This window comes from Sciurus carolinensis, chromosome 14, assembly GCF_902686445.1.
Source record: "Sciurus carolinensis chromosome 14, mSciCar1.2, whole genome shotgun sequence".
In the NCBI taxonomy this organism is placed as follows: domain Eukaryota; kingdom Metazoa; phylum Chordata; class Mammalia; order Rodentia; family Sciuridae; genus Sciurus; species Sciurus carolinensis.
In genome coordinates, this window is record NC_062226.1 from 20859629 (window position 1) to 20885647 (window position 26019).

A 26019-nucleotide genomic window follows, 5' to 3' on the forward strand; every position below is an offset into this window, starting at 1 on the left:
AAATTTATTGCTGCTTCATGCTTGTCTTGAGAATTGGGGTCCTCCTTCGGCAACCTTCGCCAATTAGGTGTTCAACTCCTTCGCATCAGGCAGTGGAGTTTTGACCTTATTTGGTCCTCTCTGGAACTGTCATGGTGACCATCCTATTCAAGGGGCTTCATCTCCAAGTCAGTCCTATGTTCATGTGGTTACTGGAGTCAGCAACAGGTCAGAAGTTACCATACTGTGCTTGTGCCACTAAAGAATCCCCTTTCTGATATAGTAGGAGACACCTGGGGTCATAACTCCTAGCTAGATCTTGACCTTTTGGGTTCTGTCAAAAGTTAGTCCCATAAATCCTTCTTTCTTGATGTATTCTTCCAAGTAGCTCCTTTTACTTTTGTTTATCCTGAAAGTTTGTGTACGGATGTTTTTCTACAGGTTATCTGCTACAAATTATTTATCCATGGGCCTTGATAGTAAGTTAAAGAAAACTTAAAAGAGTAACTTAAAGTAAACCTGTGACTTTGCTATGCATTCCACAGCCCATTATTAACTACCAAACAGGTGCAACTATTTTTAGGTGTACCTGACATGGTTTGGGGGAAGATATTTGCAATGTTTTCCATTATCAGTGTGGGTGTGCATCACTCAGTCTAGGGTCTGATGGCGGGGGGAAGGCAAAGGAAAGGTGAACTTTCACTTCTTGAGTTGGGACATTCATCTTCCACCCTCTGACACTGGAGCTCCCAGTTCTCAGGCCTTTGGACTCTGGGACTTCTGCCAGATGTCCCCTGCCTTGGCCTTCAGACTCAGACTGAATCATACCACTTGCCTTCATGATAGCATAAGCAAATTCCCATAATCAATCTCCTTACACATCTATAAGTACCACTGGCTGTTTCTCTGGAGAACACTAGCTAATACAGATGAGTTATCTGCCCAGTGACTTACAGAGCTGAAATCAAGGTGTTCAGTGGGTTGTATCTAGAGGTTCCACTAAGGAAAGACAGGATTCCACATTCCCTTAGATGATTGGCAGAAATCATTTCCTTGCAGACCTGAGGCCCTTGTGGCTTTCTAAGCTGTAAACCAAAAACCACTCACAGCAGTCAGAGACTGTACCTAGGTCATGGCCAAGTTGCCCCTCCATGGACCCTCCCACCTTTGGAATCTGACTTCAGTAAAGATACAGTCCTTTTTAAAGGCTCCCGATTAGACCGGGCCCACTCAGGAAAACCTCTGTTTTTATGAATTTAAAGTTCACTGATTTGGGGCCTAATTGTGGAATGTTATTTCCTCAAACCACAGGTTTCTCCCACACCAAAGAGAAGGTATGTTAAAATGGTATCTCACTAGAAGGCAGAGACATTGGAGGCCACAGTATAATTCTGTTAACCACAGTATTTAGTTTATAACATTCTTTGTTAAGTTCAAGGGGTGATGTCAGAAGTCTAGGAAAAAATCATTGTTGGGGTTGTTTTCAAATAAATGGGAAACATATCACTGTGATTTGTTCAACAACAGCAAGGAAAAAAATTACAAAACGTTCAATTATATTAGGGAGACGGCAAACATTGTCCTGAGGGCAGGCAGTCTAGGGGAATCTTTCTTAATGAGCTCAGTGAAGTATTGAGAATTATATTCAAATAAAAGATGGAGACGTCAACAACAGCAGATGCCACCACTGCTAACTGAGATAACTAGAGGTTTATTAATCCAAGAGGAAGGTGCAAAACTGGTTATGTTTAACTCGGAGGCAAAAGGAACACCGCATTTGTGATAACCTCGCCACCTCTCTGTCCTACTGTAAATTCCCGCAGGGAAAGGAGGCTGGGTCTGAGTCTCCGATCCTTCTCCAGTACCTAGGATAGCACGAAGCTCGACGGCACACATTCGCTGGTTAGAAGCTCACCAAATAATTATTCCGTGAACGCAAAGAACACATGAATAGAACACCGAGAAATTACTTCTGCTCCAATTGCTTGCCTTTTCTGCTGAAACTTCCCAACCAACCCCGGACTCTCCCAGAGGAGTGATCTGTTCACTTAACACGCTGCTCCACTTCTTTCGCTTTACAAGAAAGTATTTATCATGTCTCAAGAATTAACGTCCTTTCCCTACAGATCGATGATATTTATCAGATCGAGAATTCCCCCTCCGATTTCTTTTATTATCCTAGTTCCCTGGAGCCCGTAATGGGAATCGTGATTCCCACGTTACATGTCAGCGGGCTGCACAAACGTTCGGAAAAGGAACTCCAAATTCTGTAAGCAGAATTCCCGCCCGGGCGCAGCCGCCCACGGGCCTCAGGGGTTCCAGGACTCGGCAGTCACGGGCTCGCCCCTCCCTTCGGGCGCGTCCCAGAAGGCCCCGCGCCCCCAGCTGTACGGAGGGCCTTGGCCAAGATGGCCGCGCCCACGGCCGAAGGCTCCAGGGCGCCGCCATCGCAGCCCGGGCCCACAGAGGCCGCGATCCCGGTGGCCGCCATGTCGGCCTCTGGCTGCAGCCAGATCCGGACAAAGCCCGAGACTGAGGCCCAGAGGAAGAGTGCGGGAAAGGCCCGAGAGGCCGGGCGTCCACCCGAGATGGCTGCGTCCGAGCCTGGGGCCAGCGGCGCGGTGAGGGTGGCAATGAGCTGGGGGCTGTCAGAGGTGGTCAGTGATTGGAGGGTTACTGTAGTCGGTAAAGATTTGGAAATTGATGGACTCAATGCTGAAGGGTCCTTCGGGATGCGGGTTGGTGATTGCTGTAGTTTTAGGAGGACAGCGTATCCAGGCACCTGCAGAGGCAGTAACGGGCAGGCAGCCGCCGGAGTCACTGACAGGTCTGGGTTTCCAAAGCTGGGGCATCAGAAACGGGGGCTTCGTGGTGTGCCAGAGATAGGGACGGTCTGTGGGAGCCAGCGATTGTGGGTGCCTGATAGTGGGTGTCTAGAGACCAGATCATCCAAGAAGGGCACTGTTAGATTTGGGGACTGAGGCGATGGGGAGTATCTGTGAGGATCAGAGATCTGGGTTTGGGGTCTGTGGTGGTGATGTTTGTGGAAGTCCGATTAGCATTATCTTTGAAAATTGGTAATTAGTGTGATAATATGGGTAATGGAGAAACCAGGAGGCCAGTGGATGGTGGAATGTGGGGATGGTGGAGGGTTTGCATGTCATCTGGGAGAAGAATGGTCAGTGATTAGGTGGTGTCCAGGAGTCATTACTGTACTACCAGTGATGAGGTGATTAAGAGGAATTAACAACTGAAGGTCATCTATGATTCTGGGACTAGGATGCTGAGAGGGTCAGGAATTTGAAAGATTGTAGGGTTTAGTGATGGAAAGTTCTGCAGGGGCCAGTGATTGGAGTTATGTGGAAGTTAATGATGGATTGTTCTGTGAAGAATGATAATTGGGAGTTTGTAGGGTTCCATAAATAGGGGAAGATTGTGAAGGTTAGTGACCGATGAGTGTTTGGGTATCAGTGATTAAAAACCAGTAGGAACAGAGAGATTGTAAGGTAAACACCTACTTTATGCCAGGGAGAATGATATGTGGCCACTGAAGTAGGAGGAAAACTCAAGTGTGGTGTTAGAGAAACACAGAGAAAGCTTTTCAATACAATGTGAGTAACCGGTTATGTCATATGCTCTTTGTGAATCCCAAAATATGACTACAGAGCATTTGACTTTGCCATGATGTAACTCAATGGTTATTTTGATTTAGAGCTCTTCCAGGGAATGGTGGTAATAGAATCCTGTTGGAGTGAGTTGAAAGAATCAGAGATAATGAAGTACAAACAGCAAGTTTAGATCACTTATGAGGGATTTTCCTGCTAAAGGAAGTAGAAAAATGAACATTGGATGGGTCACGAAGTCAAGAGAGGGTTTTCTTTTATGTACTGGGGATGAGCCCAGAGACACTTTACCACTGAGCTACATCCCCAGTCTTTAAAATTTGTTTTGTTTTGAAACAGGGTCTCCCTATATTGCTGAGGGTTGCACTAAGTTGTTGAGGCTGGCCTTGAATTTGCAATCCTCCTGTCTGGGATATAGGCTTGTACTACCTATCTCAATCAGCAAGAGAGGGTTTTCTTTAAATAATTAACATTAAGGCAACTTTGTATGTGGATGGGAATGATCCAGTAGTAAGAGAGAAATAGTTGATACAAAAGAGGAAAAGGTAACTGCAGGAGTGAGGTCCTTTGGAAGGCAGGTGGGAATAGGATCTAGAACACAAATGAATCCAACAGGATTGCACATGCCTATAATCCCAGTGGCTTCAGAGGCTGAGGCAGGAGAATTGCAAGTTCAATGCCAGCCTCAGCAACTTAGTGAGTCCCTAAGCAATTTACTGAGACCCTGTCTTGGAAAAAAACAAACAAACAAACAAACCGGGAGTGGGGGGGACTGGGGATGTAGCTCAGCGACAAAGTGCCATAAAAGAGGAAAAAGTAAAGGAAACACGCGCATGCACACACACACACACACACACACACACACACAAACACACAAATGGAGAAACTGGCCTTAGGTGAGAGAAGGAGAAAAACTTTTTCCATTTCACCAGAAGGCAATGTACCTTACCTACGGATTTCAAAACAGGTTGATGGAATTGGTGATAAAAGGGCAAGATAATTCTGGTCTGTTTACATTTATTTTCTCTTTGAAGTATAAGGCAAATTCATTAGCTGAGAGTGGGAAAGAAGTAGATGTTGGGGACTTCAGAGAAAGAGGTTTGCAGTAATATCCTGGCAAGAGGAAAGGGTGACTCGGATTGCTACAGTATTGGATGCCCATTTGAGGTATGTATTATCAATCTGAAGTTAGCCTAGTCAGCACAGTTGTTTGATTTTTCTCTTGCAGTGTTCAGCTGCAAGATTACAGCCAGATTTTAAGAGGAGACAGGGTTAGCCAGGGTTGATGCTTCAATCAGTGAATACAGTGAGGAGGGGCAATGAAGTTAAGTCTTAAAGTTTTTAGTGGAGTACGTATGGTACTTGTTTATGAACTCTAAACAAGAAAGGAAGTCAGTAAAGGCACATGGGTTGGCAGATTGTGAAAAGTGGCGAGGATCAGTGAATTAGAGGCTCCATGAATTTGGAGAATGAAGTGGAAGTGCTAGGACCAGTGGCTGGCAGGAAATGATGGTCAGAGGGTAGAAAGTTCTAAGTAGAGATGTTGTAGGTGGTATAGTGCTGGCGAGGTATAAGGATGGGGGGGTGATGAGCAGGTGAATGAATTGAAGTGGAGGAAACGATCGTTGGCATCAGGAAAGAGAGGCCAGGCTATCAAATGGCTCCTCTCCATCCCTATGGAGATAGCACAGAATGAATGACAGCAGGAGCTCAGGGATAGAGGAAGCTAGTGCCGAAGTTTTCAGTGAATGAACTGGAATGACTGCAGAAGAGGTCACACAGCAGGCCCCAAACTGCTATCCTTAGACAGCCTCCTTGCAAGGTTGACCTTAGGGTGGCATCTGGGAAATTCAATTTCATCTGGTTCCCACCATTCCCAGAACTGGCAGGAGAAGCTCCCTATGGCTAATGTATATAAACAGTGTGGTTTATGCTGAACACTTGCTTTCCTCCTGGAGTCTAAAAGTTTTGTTCATACAAGCACCAGATCCCTATATCACCACCAATAAAAACCTTGGCCCCAGAGTCTCTTTTGAGCTTCCCTGATGGACATTCCACATGTGTTGCCAGAACTCAAACTTGGAGGAATTAAACATGTTCCTGTGACTCCACTGGGAGAGGACTCTTGGATGCTTGTGCTTGGTTTCATCTTGACTTCATCCCATGCCAACTAACTGATTTTGTTTTGCATTCTTTTGCTGTAATAAATCATAGCTATGAATGCATCTGTACGCTGAGTTCTGTGAGTTCCTCCTCTGGATCATCAAACTAAGGAGAATTAATGGGTCAAAGTCTGCTGACAGTCCAAACAAGCTAGGGATTTTGAAGGTGGATGGAGAAATGGTTGAGGTAATTGTTTACTTCATCTTTGGATCCTGAGATGCATAGGTCATAGGGGGCAAAGACAACCTCCACTTGAGACACTGTAAGGAAGTGGAATCCCTAGGATACAGGTGGACTTTGGTTAAAGCAAAGAGGTGATAACAGTGCCTAAAGAGGTTGAAGGTGAGTGCAATTTACTGACAGCAGTTAGGTCTTCTGTAATGGCTGCTGTTTGAGAGTTCTGTTGGTGTTAGTGAGTGGGCTCAGTGATAGGCTGAGAGATCTGGACACATGGGAGATAGTGTGATCCTTGTGTCCTGTGGGTATCAGTGGTTGAGGAACTTAAGGGGATATGTGATTGGAGTGTCTGGGGTCAAGTGACTGGGGGGATCTGCTGTGATTGAGGAGTTTGCTGGAGTTGCTCATTTTGGAATCAGCTTCATTGATTAAGAAGGGCTGTACTGGCTCAGTGGCTGGAAGGCCAGTGACTATCAAAGATGGGGAATATTAGGAGTCAATGACTGGAGGTCTGTGGGGTTAGAAATTAGTGACATACACAGGTATGAGTGGTGTTCTGTCCGTTAAGGGGTTATTTTTAAATGTTAAATAAACTTATTTAAATTTATATTTATTGGTATCAAAATTTTTCAAAACTCATGCCATCCTCTGCTCACCTGCCTCTGTAAGAGAAAAAAAATTAATGTGCTTTAATTCCTCTCCTACCTCCAACCCCACCCAGTTATTCTGCTTATTTTTCTTACATCATTACTTCTTGACTTTAAGGAGATTTTCATAATAGTAGCACATACACATTATCAAATTACTTAGATATAATGAGACACTTTACAGGCTTTCTTACATTTTAAAGTTTGAGTCTGGAATGTCTCCTATATGTTGAAGACTTGGTCCCCAGTGTAGCAATGTACGAGATGGGGCTTATGGAAAGTGATTGGATCTTGAGGACTCTAAGTGGATTCCTAGTGGATTAATCCATTTGATGGATTAATAATTTGAATGGACTACTAGGAGGAGGTGGAAACTGTAGTCAGGTGGGGCACAGTTGGAGGAAGGAAGTCAGGGAACATGCCCTTGGGGTCTGCACCCTGGCCCCTGCTCTCTCTCTGCTTCCCAGCTGCCAGGAGCTGAGCGGTTTGCTTCCACCACATTCCAGTATGTTCTGCCTTGCCTCAGGCCCAAAGTGATAGACCAGCTAACCTGGACTGACGCCTCTGAGAGCGAGAGCCAAAGTGAACCTTTCCTCCTTCAAGTTGTTTGTGCTGGATATTTTGATCACTAGGGGCGAAAAACTAATTAACTGTTCACAGCTTTCTCTGATGGAGTCTTTCCCAATTTTGGAATTTGGGGAAGTTTATCCAGTTTGCTTTTAAAGATTTCTCTTTTTCTTCATTCTCCCTCCCTGGTTCTCTCTCCTGCTCCTTCTCCCTCCTTCCATCCATCTTTATTTCTCAAGTTTGTAGGTAAGGTAATTTATGCATCCTTACATGCCTAAAATGTCTTATTTTTGTTTCCAATATGGATTATTTTTTGCCTAGTAATAAAAATACAAGGGTCTTAATTCTGTTCTTCTGACTCAGGACTCTATAAACCATCGATACTGCCATAGCCTTTTAAAAACCATTGTTAGAGAAGGAAAGATAAAGACGGACCTTTCTTTCTTTCATTGCATTTCTCTCTAATATTTGTATGATTTTGTCCTCTTAAAAGAACAAATTCAAAATAAATGATATTTTGATATTTCTTAATTTGGTTTTTGTTTCTCAAAGAGAAATACAAAACCAGGCCAAGAACAGATACACTCTGTAACATGCCTGTTGTCAACAGTGAGTGGTCAAGGTAGGAACAAGTCACTCACCAAAAAATGGGTGACACTGGACTGAACAGGCATATGCTATTACAGGGATCCATAAAATTCAAAGATGTGACTATGGCCTTTACCCAGAAAGAATGGAAGCAACTTGAACCTGCTCAGAAGAACCTGTACAAAGATGTGATGCTGGAGAACTACAGCAACCTAGCTTCAATGGGTAAGGACAATTCCCTTAAAAATGTGTTCACCATGATGCCTTCTTCCTAAAGTCCTTGATAAGTTCGGCCTTGTTTTTTTGTGGATCAAAGAGTTTTAATCCCTTTGGGTACTAGGCAGGACATTTGAGCCACTGCCTCCAAAATGGAAGCTGTGCTTCATTGCAGCACATGAACAAGTGCGTTGGGAAACTTCAGAAACTCTGTATTCCTTCACCTTGAAAGGCCTTGAGTGTAAACAGAGAGGCTTGATTTCTGAGATGGTTGTTCTAACACCCAATTTCTACCTTTTCTCATAAGCAGACTATCAAGCTCCCAAACCAGACATGATCTCTAAGTTGGAAAAAGGAGAAGAACCATGGTTGGGGAAGGGGAAAAGACGCAGTCAAAGTCATCTGAGTAAAATAGCAAGACTGAAGCAAATAGGAGCCAGTAGAAGTAAGTTCCTAGTTTCTTGGCAGTAACTTTGGAATTCTTCAAAGAAAAATTTTCTCTCAAATTGTTCTTAAAGATCCTAGACTATTTCTTCTTAACCAGGAAATAGCTGTAGAAAAATATCATAGTCTGTCAGGGGAAAAAGAATTCTAACTACAAAGATTCCCTAACCTTAGAGCTTCTAATAGCTCTTCCTTCTGTGAACCTGTCCACATGTGAGTTTATGCAGAGATCACTGTAGGAGTGAGACAGTGTTACTTATGGAGTTTGGTTGTACCACTTGTATTAGTCAACTTAGACTAGGTTTTCTTCATTAAGGAATAATCCCAAAATCTTTGTGGCTTCTAATAAGGTATTTATTTTTCACTCAAGCCATAACCCTGTTCCACAAGATCTCCATTTGGGAAGCTCTGCTGAAAGAGCATTCTCTGTCTGGCAAATTCTGGTCTCATGGCAGAGGGGAAAAATTGGAACCACATGGTAGCTCTTAAAATCACTGCTTGGAAGTGGTAGATGTACCTTTTGGCACACATTTTATTGGTTAGAGCAAGTCCCTTGGCCACTCCTGAGTTCAACAGGGTAGGAATGTTTAATTTAATCCTTCCACAGGGTGGGATGCTGCAGTTCAAATGGCCATGTATTTGGGAGGGGCTCAGAGGTGTAATCCTTCCATAGGTAACAATAATACAGACTATGATACCAGTCCAATTGTGGTGGGAAAAAGGTGAAATCCATGGCCCTAAACCTTTGGTTCCAGTCCTTCAGATACCTAACTTGTCCCTCCATATAGCCCCTTTTTCTTAGCTATGTGTTCCATTGCTCAGTTTTCAGTTGAGTCCTTTTAGCTCTTTTGTCAATCACATCCCTATTTACCTTATCTAAAGCAGTGCCTTTTAAAAATTCATTTTCCTTATATCCTTTGCTTTTCTACCCATATCCCCAAACCCTGCTCTAATCCCCAAGGTATCAAAGTCTTTCCTATGTATCCAGACATTCTTGGATCTGTCTTTTTTCTAAATCTCTTGGCATGATAATCCTGTCCCTAAATGACTTTTGGTTTCCCTCCTTTCACTGTGAAATGCTCTACATCTGTGCTCTATAATGTGTCATCATGTCCATTTTTTCCTTAGCACTTGCAGTTGAATTCTAAGAATTCATTCCTCCCCAAGTTTCTGACATACCTTCTAGGATATACTTGAATAATATTGATAGCCTGAGGTTTTTGCCTACCTAATAACACCACTTGAATTGAATCTTATCCTGTCTCTAAGTGCTTCTTTACCATTTACTCACCAACTTCTCCTCCTTCTCACTTGCTAAAGTGTTCCTTAGGTTTATCTTCTATCTGTTCTTTTTTTCATGACACATGAAGAGACCCCTTGATTTCTGATCCATCCATTCGTGGCTTCAGCTTTGGCTCTTCTAACTTTTATTTCTGAAACTTAGTGTTACAACTAAAAGGTAATCCTGAAAAATACATCTTTGTCATGATTCGTTGACTGTCTTCTTGGTTCAGGTTCTTATATAATAATTAGAGGTTCTTCTAGGAAGGAATATTCTTGTCCCTCTAGTAATTTGCTGGGCCTAACAAGCTCCATACTAAGTTTATGAAGCAACAGAGATTCTAGCTTAAAATTCATGTTTTAATTGCTCTCTCAAATTCAGGAAAAGCTTCCAGTCTTAATCAAGCACTTGGCTAGATCCTACTGTCCCCTGGTATGATGCTGTTTTTATGCCAGTTCCCTAGTTCAGATTCTCCTCTTGTCCCTCATGGTGCTATCCCTTTTAGTGCTTTCTATCTTTTTCTGGAGAACAGATGTCAGTTCTGGTTATCCCAGGCATATTGCTTTAAGAGGTTCTTACAGTGTTACATGTCAAGCGGAAAGGCTTGAGTTTTGATGCCTTTTTTCCCAGAAGGATATTTGCCCCATCTTCCCTATCATCCTTGGGCACTGGGAGAGGAATCCTTGTCATGCTACCTGGGAGGTCCTTTTAAACTCTTTCTTCCAGGGTGCTGAATGTCTTAAACTTTTCTAAATGAAAAAGCAGTTAGCAGCTCTACTTCTCCAGTCGCCTTACTCTAGCTATAGCTCCAAAAATTGATCCACGGGAACTGAGTTTTTGAATGCCCTTCAGGGAAGAATAATATTGATACAATGACTCTTTTCTGTTTGAATCAGCTTTCATTTTCTCTATGTAATGTCCATTTACCCTGAAGGTGGCTATCTACTTTCTCTCTTCTCTTTCTCAGGTCATGGAAATTCATATGTGTGTGTCTCTCTGACTCTTTTTAATTCTCACTCTTAAGCTTTTTCTGCATTTCCATGCATGTATCTGAAAAAGGCTGCCCCCAAATGACAGTCCCTGCTCCTAAGTTTATAGTTTTTTGAACATGGTATCCATAGTTAGCTAACAGAAGTCTTCGAATTTCAGTTCCAAGTTCTTAGAAGAAACAATATTGTTGGACTATCAATAGCCTGGTGTTGACCACTGTCCAATAATTGTTTTCAGCCTAAAGTTGAGTCATATAGTACAAACATGGCTGCCCATACCTGTCCATGTGAGTGGTAGTCTCAGAGAAGGGGAACAGTAGTAGAGAAGATAGCCCAAAATATGTAATGTGTAATGTCTGGGGGAAAGAATATGAGCAACTACTAAAAGCTAGAAATAAACTTAAAGTTGTAATTGGCAATTAGGATTACCTGACAAGAACACAGGTGTGTACTTCATGGCAAACTGTGGCAAAATAAGTGTGTATGTGCATTAAATCCAGATAGTATAGAGTTTGTTTGCCAAGCTAATTATGCAATTTTTACCACTTGGTTAAGGAATTAGGGAACTCAGAGGACCTGTAGGGGTTTGTTTTTGTTCCCAGTACAAGAATGTCCTTATTCCATTGGTTGTGGGTGGCAGCAGTGCCACACCCTTTCCTGCTTATTCCCTCAGGCACCTGTTAGCTTTTCAGTACTCTGGAATAAACTCACTCTAAATTCTCTACCCTAGTTTACACTAGCTAGCCTAAGTAGAGGGAATGATGATAAGGACATGTGTATGTATCTTTTGTAACCTAAGGGCATATACTTCAGCCAGATCTCACAAGGAACTAGAACCAGTAATTAGGAGGCCACTGAGAACTGAAATTATGCAAACAGTACCCTTGGGGACATACAGTCTTACATTTCTGCTTCTCTGTTATGCTTCACTCTTTCTACTAAGAAGCTTTTTTATATAGGTAACATATGGCTTTATTAGTACTTGCCTTTCTTAAGTCATTTTAAAAATTTAATCATCAAATGGAGACTATTTAGAGTCTAAATTTTTAGGAAGAAAAATCTCATTAAAAATCTTGGATTGAGCTAAATGTGTCTCCAACTGACCAGTTGGTCACAGGCACCAAATACTCTGGGTAGCTTAGCAGTTATCAGAAGTGGGCAGCTAGAACTGAGAAGAACCCCCCAAGAGTGTCAACTACAATCACAGACTCTTAATTACATTTATTATTTCCTGTTCACTGCTCCATATGTTTATTTTATCCCAGGTTGCAAGTTCATATTTTTAAGTAGCCAAAGTTGTTTCGAATCACTGTCGTCAATTTTCTTTCCCTGGTTTTACTATAGCATTCTCTCCTGCCCCCAAGTCCAAGAGGATAGGGACTTTGATATTTATTTTACATTGGGATATTAGGGTGAAATAAAGATTCAACCCCACAACAGAGCATTTCTTTATAAAACTTAAGTGAGAGTATAAAAATTCACAAGAATTCTTCATTGAATTTCATTGTAGAAGAAGTACAGCAAGATGATGACCAGCTGGAGAGTAACCAGAAATCCCAAAACAAACTCACGAGGGAAGTTGCCTGTAAGAACAAAACTCTGAAAAAGAAGAAAGGCAGTGAGGGTGGATCTTTGGGGAAAAAAGTTAATGTGAGTACAAAACATGTTTCTTCAAAAAGGGGGCTTTTTAAATTTGATTCACATGGGAAGAATTTGAAGCAGAGTTTAGACTTCCCTGGCCATATAAAAAACTGTACAAAAAAGAAACCTGACATAGCTAAAGAACATAGGAAATCATTCAGTCATAGCTTATCTGATACAAAAAAAGACACAAATCAACCTGGAAAGAAATGTGAGACATTATCCAACCAGAGTTCACCTGACAGGTGTGACAAAAGTCAGACTAGGAGGAAGTGTGAGAAATCATGCCACCATAGTTCATCCCGTACTCAGCACAGCAAGATCCAAACTGGAGAGAAGCACGAGAAATCATCAAGCCTTAGTTCATCTAACAATCCTGACAAAACTCAAGCTTGTGCAAAACCCTTTGAGTGTAATCAGTGTGGGAAGGTTCTCAGTCATAAACAAGGACTCGTTGACCATCAGAGAATTCACACTGGGGAGAAGCCCTACGAATGCAGTGAATGTGGCATAGCCTTTAGCCAGAAGTCCCACCTCGTTGTTCATCAGAGGACTCACACAGGAGAAAAACCATATGAATGTATTCAGTGTGGCAAAGCCCATGGTCATAAGCATGCCCTGACTGACCACCTAAGAATTCATACTGGGGAAAAGCCCTATGAATGTACTGAGTGTGGGAAAACCTTCAGACACAGCTCAAACCTTATTCAACATGTAAGATCTCATACAGGTGAGAAGCCTTATGAGTGTAAGGAATGTGGAAAATCCTTTAGGTATAACTCATCACTCACTGAACATGTGAGAACTCATACAGGGGAAATACCATATGAATGTAACGAATGTGGCAAAGCCTTTAAATACAGCTCATCCCTGACTAAACATATGCGAATTCATACAGGCGAAAAACCCTTTGACTGTAATGAATGTGGGAAAACTTTTAGCAAGAAGTCACACCTCATTATACATCAAAGAACTCATACGAAGGAGAAACCTTATAAATGTGATGAATGTGGAAAAGCCTTTGGACATAGCTCATCTCTTACTTACCATATGAGAACTCATACTGGTGAAAGTCCCTTTGAGTGCAAGCAATGTGGGAAGGCCTTTAAACAAATTGAAGGCCTTACTCAACACCAGAGAGTTCATACTGGGGAAAAACCCTTTGAATGTAATGAATGTGGGAAAGCCTTTAGCCAGAAGGCACACCTCATTGTACATCAGAGGACTCACACTGGGGAGAAACCCTATGAATGTAACGAATGTGGGAAAGCCTTCAATGCAAAGTCACAGCTTGTTATACATCAGAGATCCCATACAGGAGAGAAACCCTATGAATGTAATGAATGTGGGAAATCCTTCAAACAGAATGTATCCCTCACCAAACATATGAAAACTCATTCTGAGGAAAATTCTCATGAGTGAAATGAATGTGGGAAATCTGCTAACCAAACTGAAGGTTACTTTGAACTTGAGATTTGGTTAAAAAAAAAAAAACTTTGACAAGAAGTCACCTCTCGTTACCTTGTTACACACAAAAGGATTCAGATGTAGATCTTCAAATAGAATCAACAGATGGAATAAGATACCAAATCTTTTACAGAAAATATTATTTAAAAATATGTAGTTATTATAAATGGTTTACATATGTAGATTGAAATATGAAGCTTTAAAAATTATGAATCAGCAATGAAGAAACAATTTGTATATTCTGACAATTCCTGAGCTGCTTAGGTGTTGTGTACTGAAGTCCACATATTAGAATTCAATTTGCATATCTGTTTGTTGCCTTGTATAAAGGAATGTGGCCATTATATTATTATCTGATATTATCATCCAGCTCTTTCATGTGCATACAAGCTTTTACATTAGCAGAAGCCTTTATTAAAAAAAGTATTATTCTTCTAAGAATTGTTAACAGAAAGTTTTTTAAAGTAAGGAAAAAAAACTGTTGAGGATACAAATATGCTGATCAGGAATGATGCCCAATATATATTAAGTCAATTAAAAAAAAGAGATTGCTAAACATGGTCTAGCAATGTATATAGTTATCTTCCCACTCATGTACAAAATGTTATGGGTGTTTCCCTTTTTCCTTCTGTCTGTGTATGTGTGTGTGTGTACACAAGTACTACAAATGTATATAAATATAATTTTCGGAAGAAACTTAATAGTAGTTGCCACTGGGCACAGGCGTATAGGATTGAGGGCTGGGACGAGAGCGAGATCTCCTTTTTGGTATCCTGTTTGAATTTTTTATCATGCTCATGCATTGTTTTCACAATTAAAATACTTTTAATATGCATAAATCAGTGCTGTTTAAGAATATCACTGAACCTATTCCACAGTGTTGCTGACAAGTTAAAAATTTCTATGCTTATTCATGAATAATGATGAATCTGAATCTGAGGTATGATACTAAACTTGATATTAACTTCACAAAGACTTTTCCTATCAAATACAAGTTCTTTCATTAACATAATAATTACAATTATAACAGCACTGTTTCTTCCATCTTCTATTAGAGACTGAAGATGAATTGTGGTTGCAGATGAATGAGTGGTTTTTTTTTAAACACTCACTCCATTTTATCGCACATTCAAAGTACTCCTACACAAACACCACAGGCAGATATTTAAAATATATTGCACCAAATGGCACCACATCCTGTTCTTGCCCATAGCAGATATTGTTAACGGATCACTGCACTCTTTCTGAGTGAACCCAGAGGCAGCATCAGAATCATTCTTGAGCATGCATTCCAAGAGGTATTATGAATCTATTTGAATTTGCACAAGAAACCTGTTTGCCATTGCATACCCAGATTTTTTTTTAAACCTTGAATCATAGATAAAAAATTTACCTGAACTGTTTTAAATTTTAAGTTGTTACATTAAAAACAGATGTGACACAAAATGGTCTTATAAATCATAAATCATTTGTAAATTATTATACTAATTTTAAACAAAATATTAACTATATGTAATATTGTCAAATAATATTTGACATGTATGTTACCTTTTTATTTTTCATAGTACATTTGTTACATTAGCTTGTTTGCAAACATATGGGTCAGTTATTAGGACTTGTTCTGTTCAATACTGTTGAACCATAAATATTTCACCTACATAGTAATCTAGTACAATAATGAGCTCTGAACAAGTATGTGATTAAACATCATCTGCAAATATTTCCATTCAAGTTCCTGCCTTCCTAACCTCCTCATTTCAGAGAATTGTAAGATCTAAATATTGAGAATAGAGTGTGTGTGTGTGTGTGTGTGTGTGTGTGTGTGTTCGCACATATGCATGTATTGAAAGATCAACTCTTCGGTCTTAGCTCTCATTTCCAAGTCATTTATTTACTTTCAGGGGAAGCAAATGCAATATAAAAGCCATTCCCATCAGTAATTTGCCAGGTGGAAGTATGGCCCTATGCACAGAATGAGTCGTCACTATTCAGACCTGCAGAACACACTCTTTAGGATGAAACAGTTGTAGGTTATGGTTATGTTGAATTTCCACACCTATTGAAGAACCCATAAGTGTCATGCCTGTAACAGTCAGAAATACGGGTATGCCTTAACTGTAGAAATGAATGCTTGAAAGCAATTTTTGCAGTGAAAAATAAATTTTGGATCAATAAATGAGGAAATGATGTCAGAAAATAATGAAGGTAAGCAATAGAAAAGAAGAAAAGAAGAAACAGAGATGAGTCTAAATAATAATGCACAAACTTTAATCTACATCAGAATTGCCTGATGGACTCTTAAAAGGTAGACTTCATAGTGCAAATTCTTGGGCCTGCCATCACAGATTTATTGATTCACAAATCTGCATGTTTAAATAATTCCTAGGGGATGCAGATTCTGCTAGTTGGGGAACCCACTTTGGAGAACTACTGGTATAAATCATTAAGTACATTTCTTAAAAATTATTTTAAAACAGTTTATGATTGTTGTGGTTTAGATGTGTGGTGTCCTCCAAAAGTTTACATGTGAGACAATGCAGGAAGGTTCAGAGGAGAGATGATTAGGTTGTAAGTGTCTTAACCCAGTCAGTGATTTAATCCCCTGATAGGGATGAACTTAGTGGTAACTGACGTGGTAGGGCGTAGCTTTGGGGTATGTATTTGTATCTGGCCAGTGGACTCTCTCTCTCTGCTTCCTGATTATCATGTAAACTGCTTCCCTCTGCCACACTCTTCTGCCATGTTGTTCTGCCTCACCTCCTAAAGAATAGAGCCTGCTGTCTATGGATTGAGACCTCAGAAACTGTGAACCTCCAAATAAACCTTTCCTCCTCTACAGTTGAGTCCATTAGTCACAGCAGTGAAAAAGCTGGCTAAAACAATGATGTATTCCTTAAAAAAAAAAAAAAAAAGGCATATAGCCACAGAATAAATTACAGTTTTGAAACATTTTTCAAGTAATACTTATAACTAATACTTATAATACTTATAATCTATATGTAGGTACTATTCTAAGAGCCAGTGATATAGCAGTCAACAAAACAAGAAAAACAAACACCAGCAACACACATACACAAACAACCCTGTCCTCATAGACCTTAATTCAAGAGAGGGAGACAGGGAGTAAACAAAGAAATAATTAAAATACAGAGTATGGCAGATCATTAGATGGCAAAAAATATATATATATATATATATATAATATATATATATATTATATATATATAATATATACATATATATATATCAGGGATGACTTTTAAATATGGTGATGGGAGGAGGAAGTAAGCTTACTTAGACGGTGACAAAAGCAAAGACTTGGATGGGGTGAAACAACAAGTCACGTGTATTGACAATGAAAGGGAATTATGGCATAGAGCTTTTAGAATCTTAGGGTATGGGAAGGAAAAGATGCTGAATTCCTCTTCATAAAGAGGAAAAATAATTTATAAATATAAACCAAGATTTTAAATATAATTATGTTTGCATCAGAGGGAGAAAACAATCTGGTTTGTTAATCAAGGTTTGTTAAAACAAATACTGGTTTGTTAATCTGGTTTGTTAAAACAAATACTGGTTTGTTAATCAAGGTTGTACAACCTACTAGATTAAAGCTGACTATATATACCAAACCTTTAAATGTCTGGCAATCCTACTTCTATGAATCTCTTCTGTGATTCATTATCAGGGTATACTGTAATATTTTATCAAAGAATAGAGAAATTGCATCTAACTTACATTTCCAGTTAATTGACTAAATAATACGAGCCAGGTATGGTGGCATATCCTTGTAATCCCAGCAACTCAGGAAACTGAGCCAGGAGGATCACAAGTTCTAGGTCAGGCTTCACAACTTAGTGAGAACCTGTCTCAAAATAAAAAGTAAAAAAGATTGGGGATGAAGCTCCATGGTAAAGCACCCTGGGTTCAATCCCAGAATGAACGAATAAAAAAAATAAGTAAATAAAATATGATACCCTAAATAAAGGAATAAAATGACATTAAAAGTCATGATTTCATATTATATTTAAGAAGATGCAAATGATCCTGTATTTTTGCCTCAGCAATATATATATTTTACTGACACTTCTCCAGGTTATTGAGTGAATTATCTAATATTGAAGAAAGCAAATGTTTTCCACCCATTCCCTCTTCCAGACAAAATTTGCTTACATTTTATTGATCAGAAAAAGAATCACCTAATGACCTTTAATTTCAAAAAAGTCTTGAGAAAATAGAATCTTAACCGTTAATATTAAAGGAAAAATGAGTGTTGAGCAAACCTGAAAACATGAAATAATTACCAAGTTAAAAAAACTGATTGCAAAATAATATGTATATTAAGATCACAGTTTTTATATAATACTTATATGTTTATATGTATGTTGGAAAATGCATAATGTCATCTTCACTGTGGGGACTGTGGTTTTTTTCAGGGTTGTGGGTTAAGAGTAGTTTTATGTTTTTCTAAATATTTTGGGGGGCTCGGGTTTTGGCTCAGTGGTAGAGCACTCACCGAGCATGCGTGAGGCCCTGGGTTTGATCCTCAGCACCACATAAAAATAAAATAAAGGTTTTGTGTCCACCTACAACTAAAACAAAAATATTTTTAAAATAATTTTTATATTTCCATGAATTAATTTCGCTGGCACTGCACTGACTGGTGGTAGGTCCAGATGACATCCGCCAGTTGGGTCATTTTGTTTACTTGACTGTTCAGTGCCTCTTCCATAGCAGATGTTCTCTGGTGGGTGTTAACACACAAAAAAGGTCTTTGCACAAAGTCCATCCACACTCACATTCATATACAGATCTCCTTGTTTTTGCTCCTTTATTCTTTTTCTTTCCAGGCCCTTGACCAGAGGTACAGGCCATCTGCAGTGGCACCTGAGCCTACTAAGCCAGGGCCACTTCTCATTCCACATAAGGTGGATATTCAAGTTGATCCCCTGAAGCTCTGGGCACCAAGAGGATTCCCCTCCCATGTCCGTCAGAGCCACCCTGGGTGAGGCTATACTGCAGCTGCCTTCTTCAGCTCACACGCACACACCAAACCAGCCCGTGCATAAGCCAGCTCCAGTCTTCTTCCCCTAGTTAACTGTCAGAACCTTTTGTGGAGCTGTAGATCTGAGATGAGAGGGGTGCTGGTGTAATGGGCATGCCATGTGCTCGCTTGTGTCTTTTGTTCACCTCTTAAATCTTCCACCTCACCGCACTTACAATGGCAGTTAAATGTCAATGTGAATTTGGGAAGGGACATTCCAACCATGGTACATATGATTTTCCACTACAGTTGGCCATGCTTTGCTCCAGAATCCCAGGAGCTTATATTGCGATTCTTTCACTGAACTTGCTGCAGCCTCCATGTGGCTTCTTTTCCCAATACTGATACCTCAACACCAGGCATTAAACGCCAGTGTGTGAGGGCCTATTTCTGCCTCTATTCTGTTCCATTGTTCTATTTATCTATTTTCACACCAATATTACACTGACTTGATTACTAAAACTTTGTAAATCTTGAAGTCAGAATAAGTTAAGTAAGGTTTCTTTGTTTTTCATTTTCAAATTTGTTTTGGCCTATGCTAAGTTTTCAGAGTGTTGCCAAATTGCCTATCATTTCCAATGCTAGGTGTGAATAATTCCAAACTTGATTCTTTTCACTATGGATATTATCAGTATTTTAAATCTTTATCAATAGGAAAAAGGTTCATTGTTACATATACCTTTAATTATTATTTATATACCTTTAATTAGTATTGAGTTTCCTATCTTTTTTCAGTTGGGTTCTTTATTTGTCTTTACAATTTCCTAAAGAAGTGTTTTTCAGATAATAATTCAAGTTTTGACTGTGTTTTTGGTTTCATTGTGAATACTACTTTCTATCTCTGTTTTGGACTACTCTGAGTATATCATAAGTGGAAACATATATTCGTTTTTCTGCTATTGGCTTATTTCACTCAGCATAATGACCTCAAAGTTCACTCCTCTCCATGTTGTAGCCTATGTGAGAGTTTCCTCCTTTGTAAAGGCTGAATAACATGCCATTGTGTGTGTATATCATATGCTGTTTATTCATTCATTCATTGATGGTCACTTAGGTTGTTTCCACATTTTAACTAGTATGAATAATGATGCTAAGATCATGGGTTTACAAATATCTTCAGGACTAAACTTTAACTTATTTTGGTTTTATACCCAATCGTGAAATCCAACAGGATCATATAGTAATTCTATTTTTAATTTTTTTTTTATTTTTACTTTGGAGACAGACAGACACACACACACACACACACACACACACACACTTACTTTTTGGGGGGACAGGCTAAGGATTGAACCCAAGGTCTGGTGCTTGCTTTACTACTGAGCTATACTACCAGCCCTTTTGTATTTTACTTTAAACCAGGATCTCATTAAGTTGCCCAGGCTGGCCTTGAACTTGCAATCCTCCTTCCTCAACCTCCTGAGGAGCTGGGATTACATGTGTGCACCACTGTGCCTGGTCCTCTGTTTATATATGTATGTTTTGATACACAATTAAAATTTTTTTTCATGAAGTCCAATTTGTCTATTTTCTATTTTGTTGTCTATGCCTTTGGTTTTGTTTCTAAAAATCATTATCAAATCATGAAGATTTTGTCCTATTTTTTTTTCTTTCAAAAGTGTTACAGCTTTAGATCTTATATTTAGGTCTTTGATCCATAATGAATTAACACCATCCAACATGGTGTTAGTTAAGGAACCAATTTCATTTTTTACCTGTAGATATTCAGTTTGAAAAAAGATTGTCCTTTTCCCATTGAATGACCTTGACACCCTCATCATTAGGATGTATTCTTAAGGTAAATTATATGTGGTTATAAAACAGAACAAATGTGCTTATCTGGATTATAAAATAAATCATCTTCTTCATTTGATCTGTCTGTTTTACTCTGTCCTGTGTATCTCTATTCACTACCCCTAGAGTGATCATACATCCCGTATTTTCCAAGACCAGTTTTAAGTCTATTGTCCTAGTATAGTTATGAATAGCACCCTTTCCACTGTCAAAGCTATCCTGGCTCAGATGAAAAACTGTATGGGTATATTTGCCTCTTTACCAAAATAAATCCCGGTTCATTGAAAAGACATTCATAAAAATGTAGGGTAGTGTACTGGTTATGAGCATAGTTCTGAGTCAGACTTTAGGAGTTTACGTCTTGGCTCTATCACTTTATAGGATGTGTGACTGGATACTTCAGATTCTTCCTCAGTAAAATGGGGATAATAATGGTCTCTCCCTTGGCATCAAGTTGAATCAAGGATCAGCAAATTTTCTGTAAGTGGATATTTTAGTTTTGTGGGCTGCATGGTCTCTGTTGTAATTTCTCAACTCAGATGTTGTAACACAAAAGCAATGATAAATGACCCACAAATAAATTAGCACAGCCGTGGACCAATAATACTTTATCAAAACAGATATCAGGCCATGTTTACCCAAGAGCTATAGGGTATTGATCCTGGATTATTAACTCAGGGCCTCACAAAACAAAGGCAATTCCCTTCATCTTTGGCAAGAAATTCCTGCCAATATAGGAGTGTGCAGGAATTTGCAACAGAGGGAACCATCTGAACAAATATGTGGAGACAGGACCAGCCTCTCTGAGATATGTGAGGTTCTAGGCCTGGCCATAGTTGAGTCCCGACAGTGGAAGACTGAGTTCTTGTTCCACGGCATGGAAGATTTGAACAAAGAAGTGTTATCAGAGAAACTGAGTTTTTATTAAAAAGGCACATTAGTTGGAGTGAGGTATGATTCTGGGGAGAGTGGGTTGGGAAGGTGCTGTGGTTTGGATCTTGAACATTCCTCAAAGGCACATATGTTAGGAGCTTAGTCCCCAGAGTAGCACTGTTGGGAGGCAGTGGAGCCTCTGAGAGGTGGGACCTTGTGATAGGTCCTTGGGTCATTGGGGTGTGGCCTTCCTTGAAGGGAATTCGTCCTCTTCTCAATTCTACATCTCTTCCTCTTCCCTTTCACTTCCTGACTTATGATGTAAGCATTTTTTTCTCCATCAAGTGTTCCCACCATGATGTGCTGCCTTATCACAGGCTTCCAACAATGGGGTCAATAGATCATGAACTGGAACCCCCCAAACTCTAAGCCAAAAGAAACCTTTTATCTTTTTAAGTCAATCATCTCAAGTATTTTCTTTTAGTGATGGGAAACTGACTAACACAGATGATAACCTGGAGTCCACCCAACTCCATCTCCTGTTCAAGGAATGGTAAAGCCAAGAATGAGGACAGTTATTTGCTAATGAACTACTGCTGTTGACTTAAGAACACATTGAGAGATGTGGATTTGAATCATGCTATTACCACCTAATAGGCAATATTTTGAGAGTGAACAATGGATTAAACTTGTTAGAGGCCCCTCTTTAAAATGTGGTTCTTGATCCTTAACTTTGAGGGTTAGAGTAAGCAGTGAATGAGATGGAGGCATATAAAATATTCTGAACAAATATTTTATTTTGCCTGGATCCTGGCAAATAGTCAATGAATGATAGTTATGAGTGTTGCTATTATTGTTTGTGTAAAGAAGAAAGCCTGGGAGAAGCTGAATGAGACCCCTCATGACCACCAAGCCACCCAGCCCCTGCAGTTAGCCACCTCTCAGCACCAGTCATGCCCAAGTCAGGTCAGTGATCACACTGTATTGCCACTATCCAACTCTGAGCTTCTCTCCAGCATTGCCAAGCACGGCATTCACATGTGTGTGGATTTGATGTAAGGAATGAATGAACCTACCTTATGAAGAGTCAATGGACACAAGGTTTTTCTAAGAACAACAATGAAAAGCAGAGTCCAACATTCCTGCCCAGAGTCTCTCTCAGACAGTCCATTTAGGCTGCCATAGCAAAACACAGTCATCTCTCCTGTATCTCACAGAGGATACATTCCAAGACCCCCAGTGGAAGCTTACTGATATTTCTATATATATATACCTATGATAAAGCTTAATTTATAAATTAGGTTTCATAAGAAATTAGCAACAATTAACGAAATAGAAAAAATTTAACAATATACTATAAGTTACTTAAAACTGATGAATTGCTTATTTCTGGAATTTTCCATTTAATATTATTTGGATTGCAGCTGACCAAGGGTTACTAAAATTTTGGAAAGTGAAACTGGATACCAGGGGATAAATGTTCCATAGAGCAGGTGGCTTATAAACAATAGAAATTTATTTTTCACAGTTCTGAGACTGGAAAGTCTATGATCAAGGTATCAGCAGATTGGTGTCTATTGAGGGCCTGTTTTCTAATTCTGCCTGTGTCCTCACAAAGCTGAAGGGACAGTTTCTCTTGGAACTCTCTTAGAGGGATACTAATCCCATTCGTGAGCCCTCATGACCTATCCTTGTAATTTATGTGGGAACGCCTTTGCCGTATTTCAGCCCTTACTCAACATCAGGACTCGCTGGAAGGAATCCATATGAGTGTACTGAACATTGGAAAACCTTCAGTCATAGCACATACCTTATTGAATATCAGGGGATTCATTCTGGGGAGAAATCCTACCAGCGTTAAGGAGTGTTGGTAAGTTTTTTGCCACAGCACATCACTAATCCAACATCAGAGAACTCACACAGGAGAGAAGCCTTATGAATGTAATGAATGTGGGAAAGCCTTCAGCCATACCCCAGCCTTAACATCAGAGAATTCATACCAGAGAGAAACCTTGTGAATTTAATGAATGTGAAAAGGCCTTCAATCAGAGTGTGCATCTCACTGAACACCAGAGAACTCGTACAAGAGAGAAACCCTGTGTTTGTAAAGAATATGGAAAAATCTTCAGCCAAAGTACGCACCTTACTGAACATCTAAAAATTCATTCTGGTGTGAAACCCTATAATATAAAGACTGCCATAAACTCTTTTGCTACAGAACATCACTAATTCACCACCAGAGGACTCACAGGAGAAAAACCCTACTGATGTAATGAATGTGGGAAATCCTTCAGCTTAAGCTCTGCCCTCACTCAACAAAAACATAGACATACAGAGGAGAAACCCTATCAATGTAGCAATTGTGGGGATGTTTTATATCATAGTACATCTTTAATCCAAGATCAGAGAACTCATGTCAGAAATGAAATCTTACCAGGGTCATGAGTGTGGGAAAGTATGCAGTCATTATTTACCTGAGCATTCACAGTGCAAGAACCCCTAGGATTGTTATGTGAGAAAATTTTTAGGAAAATAGTCATTTATTTAGTATTACACTGTTTATACTGAGAAGAAACACTGTTCCTGTAAATAATCTTTAAAAATGTGTCATCGTTGAGAGGAAATGTTATAATGGGCCTTGTCACCCAAAGCTGTGGTTTGTTTTTAAAGACATAGTTAATAATTATTTTCAGAGATAATTTACTACAAATGTATATATTTGTTTGTAATAAAAGTCTTTAAAAGTACAAAAATCAAAGTGCAATAATGAAGTTTGTTTATATATTTTTCCCTTATCTTTTTAGTAATTCTCATGTTATTTTGTAGCATTAAAGAAATATAGTGTGAATATCGAAATTGACAAATTTGCTTAATAGTTATAGATAAAGAATGCTTTCTTCTACAGAGATATTATGCATTATTTCCTAATATTCATGAATATTTTTAGCAAACTATATAGAATGTTACAAAGAAAATCACAACAAACTTTCAGAGGGACATATTCAAGCCATTCTCTTTTTATTTTTTTTACCACAATGCAATAAAAGTAGAAATGAATGACAAAAGTAGCCCCTCAACATTATTTGGGAATTGAAAAATAATGTTCTGAGTAGTTTTGAAGTTAAAGACTAAATCCAATCAAGAAAAAAATGCACTTATTAGAAAACAATAAAGTTAGAGCACAAATCCAGCATTCAGTTAAAAAAGATGAGGGCTGGGTTGTGGCTCAGTGGTAGAGCGCTTACCTAGTATATGTGAGACACTGGGTTCCATTGTCAGCACCGCATCCATAAAAGTGAAGGTCCATTTACAACTTTAAAAAAGATTAAAAAAAAGAATAATAATATAAACCAAAAAGAATACATTAATAAAGATAAAAGCATACAATAATGAATAGATTCAAGAAGTAGATTTAAAAACCAGTCAAAAAATTTCTAACAAGTAGAAACAAGGAGAAAATTGTGGGGAGGGGAATCCAGGCATATGAAAAGGAATATAAATACAGATTGAAGGGAACTTAAATTTTCCAAGTTGATCATTAACAAATCAAATCTAACAGTTTAGTAAAACCAACAGTAAGGTTTAGCCTAGGTCTTCTAGAGTAGTTCAAAAGTAAAAATCTACATTAATGAAGAAAATATTAGGTTCTTTAAAAATCTACATTAATAAAGAAAATAAATAGATGCTCTAAAAGCCTTTGATAAAATTCTACACGGAAATTTCTAGTGTCTTGATCTTGGACTTCCCAGTCTCCACAATCGTGAGGAATCCACTCCTGTTTCTTATAAATCGTCCAGTCTCAAGTACTCTGTTATAGCAGCACACAATGAAGTAAGGCTGGCAAATGACTTGGCTGGTTGGACAGAAACAGGAAAGGATTAAGATGAGGATGTTGTAGATAAGGAATTCAGCGGGGAGACATGTAGTTGGATCTATGGGATTGTGCACAGATAAAAATCTTTATGTTTTAGGAAGAATACCCTGGGGAAAAAAGCAATAACCAGGTAGAGAAGATGATTCACCTAGTAAACGTCAGCCAGGCTCTGTCTTTTGCACCCAATGCTTGTTCAGGGAGGGCTCACAAATTGAGAAACCACAATTATAGGGATGGAGATGTTAAATAGGCCCATAATCTGGTCTCCTCACTAAGACTGATTGAGCTAATGCCCAGAGCTTCAGCAGCTAAGGCTAGGCTATGGGCCAAGGCTAAACCTCTATGTGGTTAACATCCTTATGGAGATCACTCCCCACCAACACACACTTGGTGGCAGGTTGATTATAATAGGCACCTTCCACCTTGGGAGAGGTGATGATTTTTCTTTACTGGAATTGGTAACTACCCTGGATATGGGGTCATTTTCAATGTTTGCAGCAACTCTGGCTGCATCACTAATTGAGAACCTATTGAGTACAGAATTTGTGCATGTGGGAACCTGAAACCCATTATTCAGATCAATGTACCCATTTTGTGGTAAAGGATGTGTCAAATTGGATGTATGAACATGACCCTTTCTCCTAACATACC

General features: G+C 39.3%; 1 protein-coding gene across 3 annotated transcripts; it reads left to right on the forward strand.

The window, feature by feature from the left end:
• The first annotated feature begins 2456 nt into the window (after positions 1-2456).
• Zfp37 (ZFP37 zinc finger protein) lies at positions 2457-13844 on the forward strand. Of its 3 annotated transcripts, none has more exons than XM_047524809.1 (4): positions 2457-2600; positions 7843-7969; positions 8268-8405; positions 12186-13844. In XM_047524809.1, the coding sequence occupies exons 1-4, from the start codon at positions 2469-2471 to the stop codon at positions 13736-13738; spliced, it is 1950 nt and encodes a 649-aa protein (XP_047380765.1). In that variant the 5' UTR covers positions 2457-2468; the 3' UTR covers positions 13739-13844. The 3 variants fall into 3 exon arrangements, with proteins under 3 accessions (XP_047380765.1, XP_047380767.1, XP_047380768.1); XM_047524811.1 differs by having other exon boundaries at positions 8271-8405; XM_047524812.1 differs by lacking the exon at positions 8268-8405.
• Positions 13845-26019: the final 12175 nt, after the last annotated feature.

Coding starts and splice junctions, on each gene's coding strand:
- Zfp37 (XM_047524809.1), top strand. CDS start 2,469: ATGTCGGCCTCTGGCTGCAGCCAGATCCGGACAAAGCCCGAGACTGAG. Junction 2,601..7,842: donor AGCCTGGGGCCAGCGGCGCG/GTGAGGGTGGCA, acceptor ATGCTATTACAG/GGATCCATAAAATTCAAAGA. Junction 7,970..8,267: donor CAGCAACCTAGCTTCAATGG/GTAAGGACAATT, acceptor TTTTCTCATAAG/CAGACTATCAAGCTCCCAAA.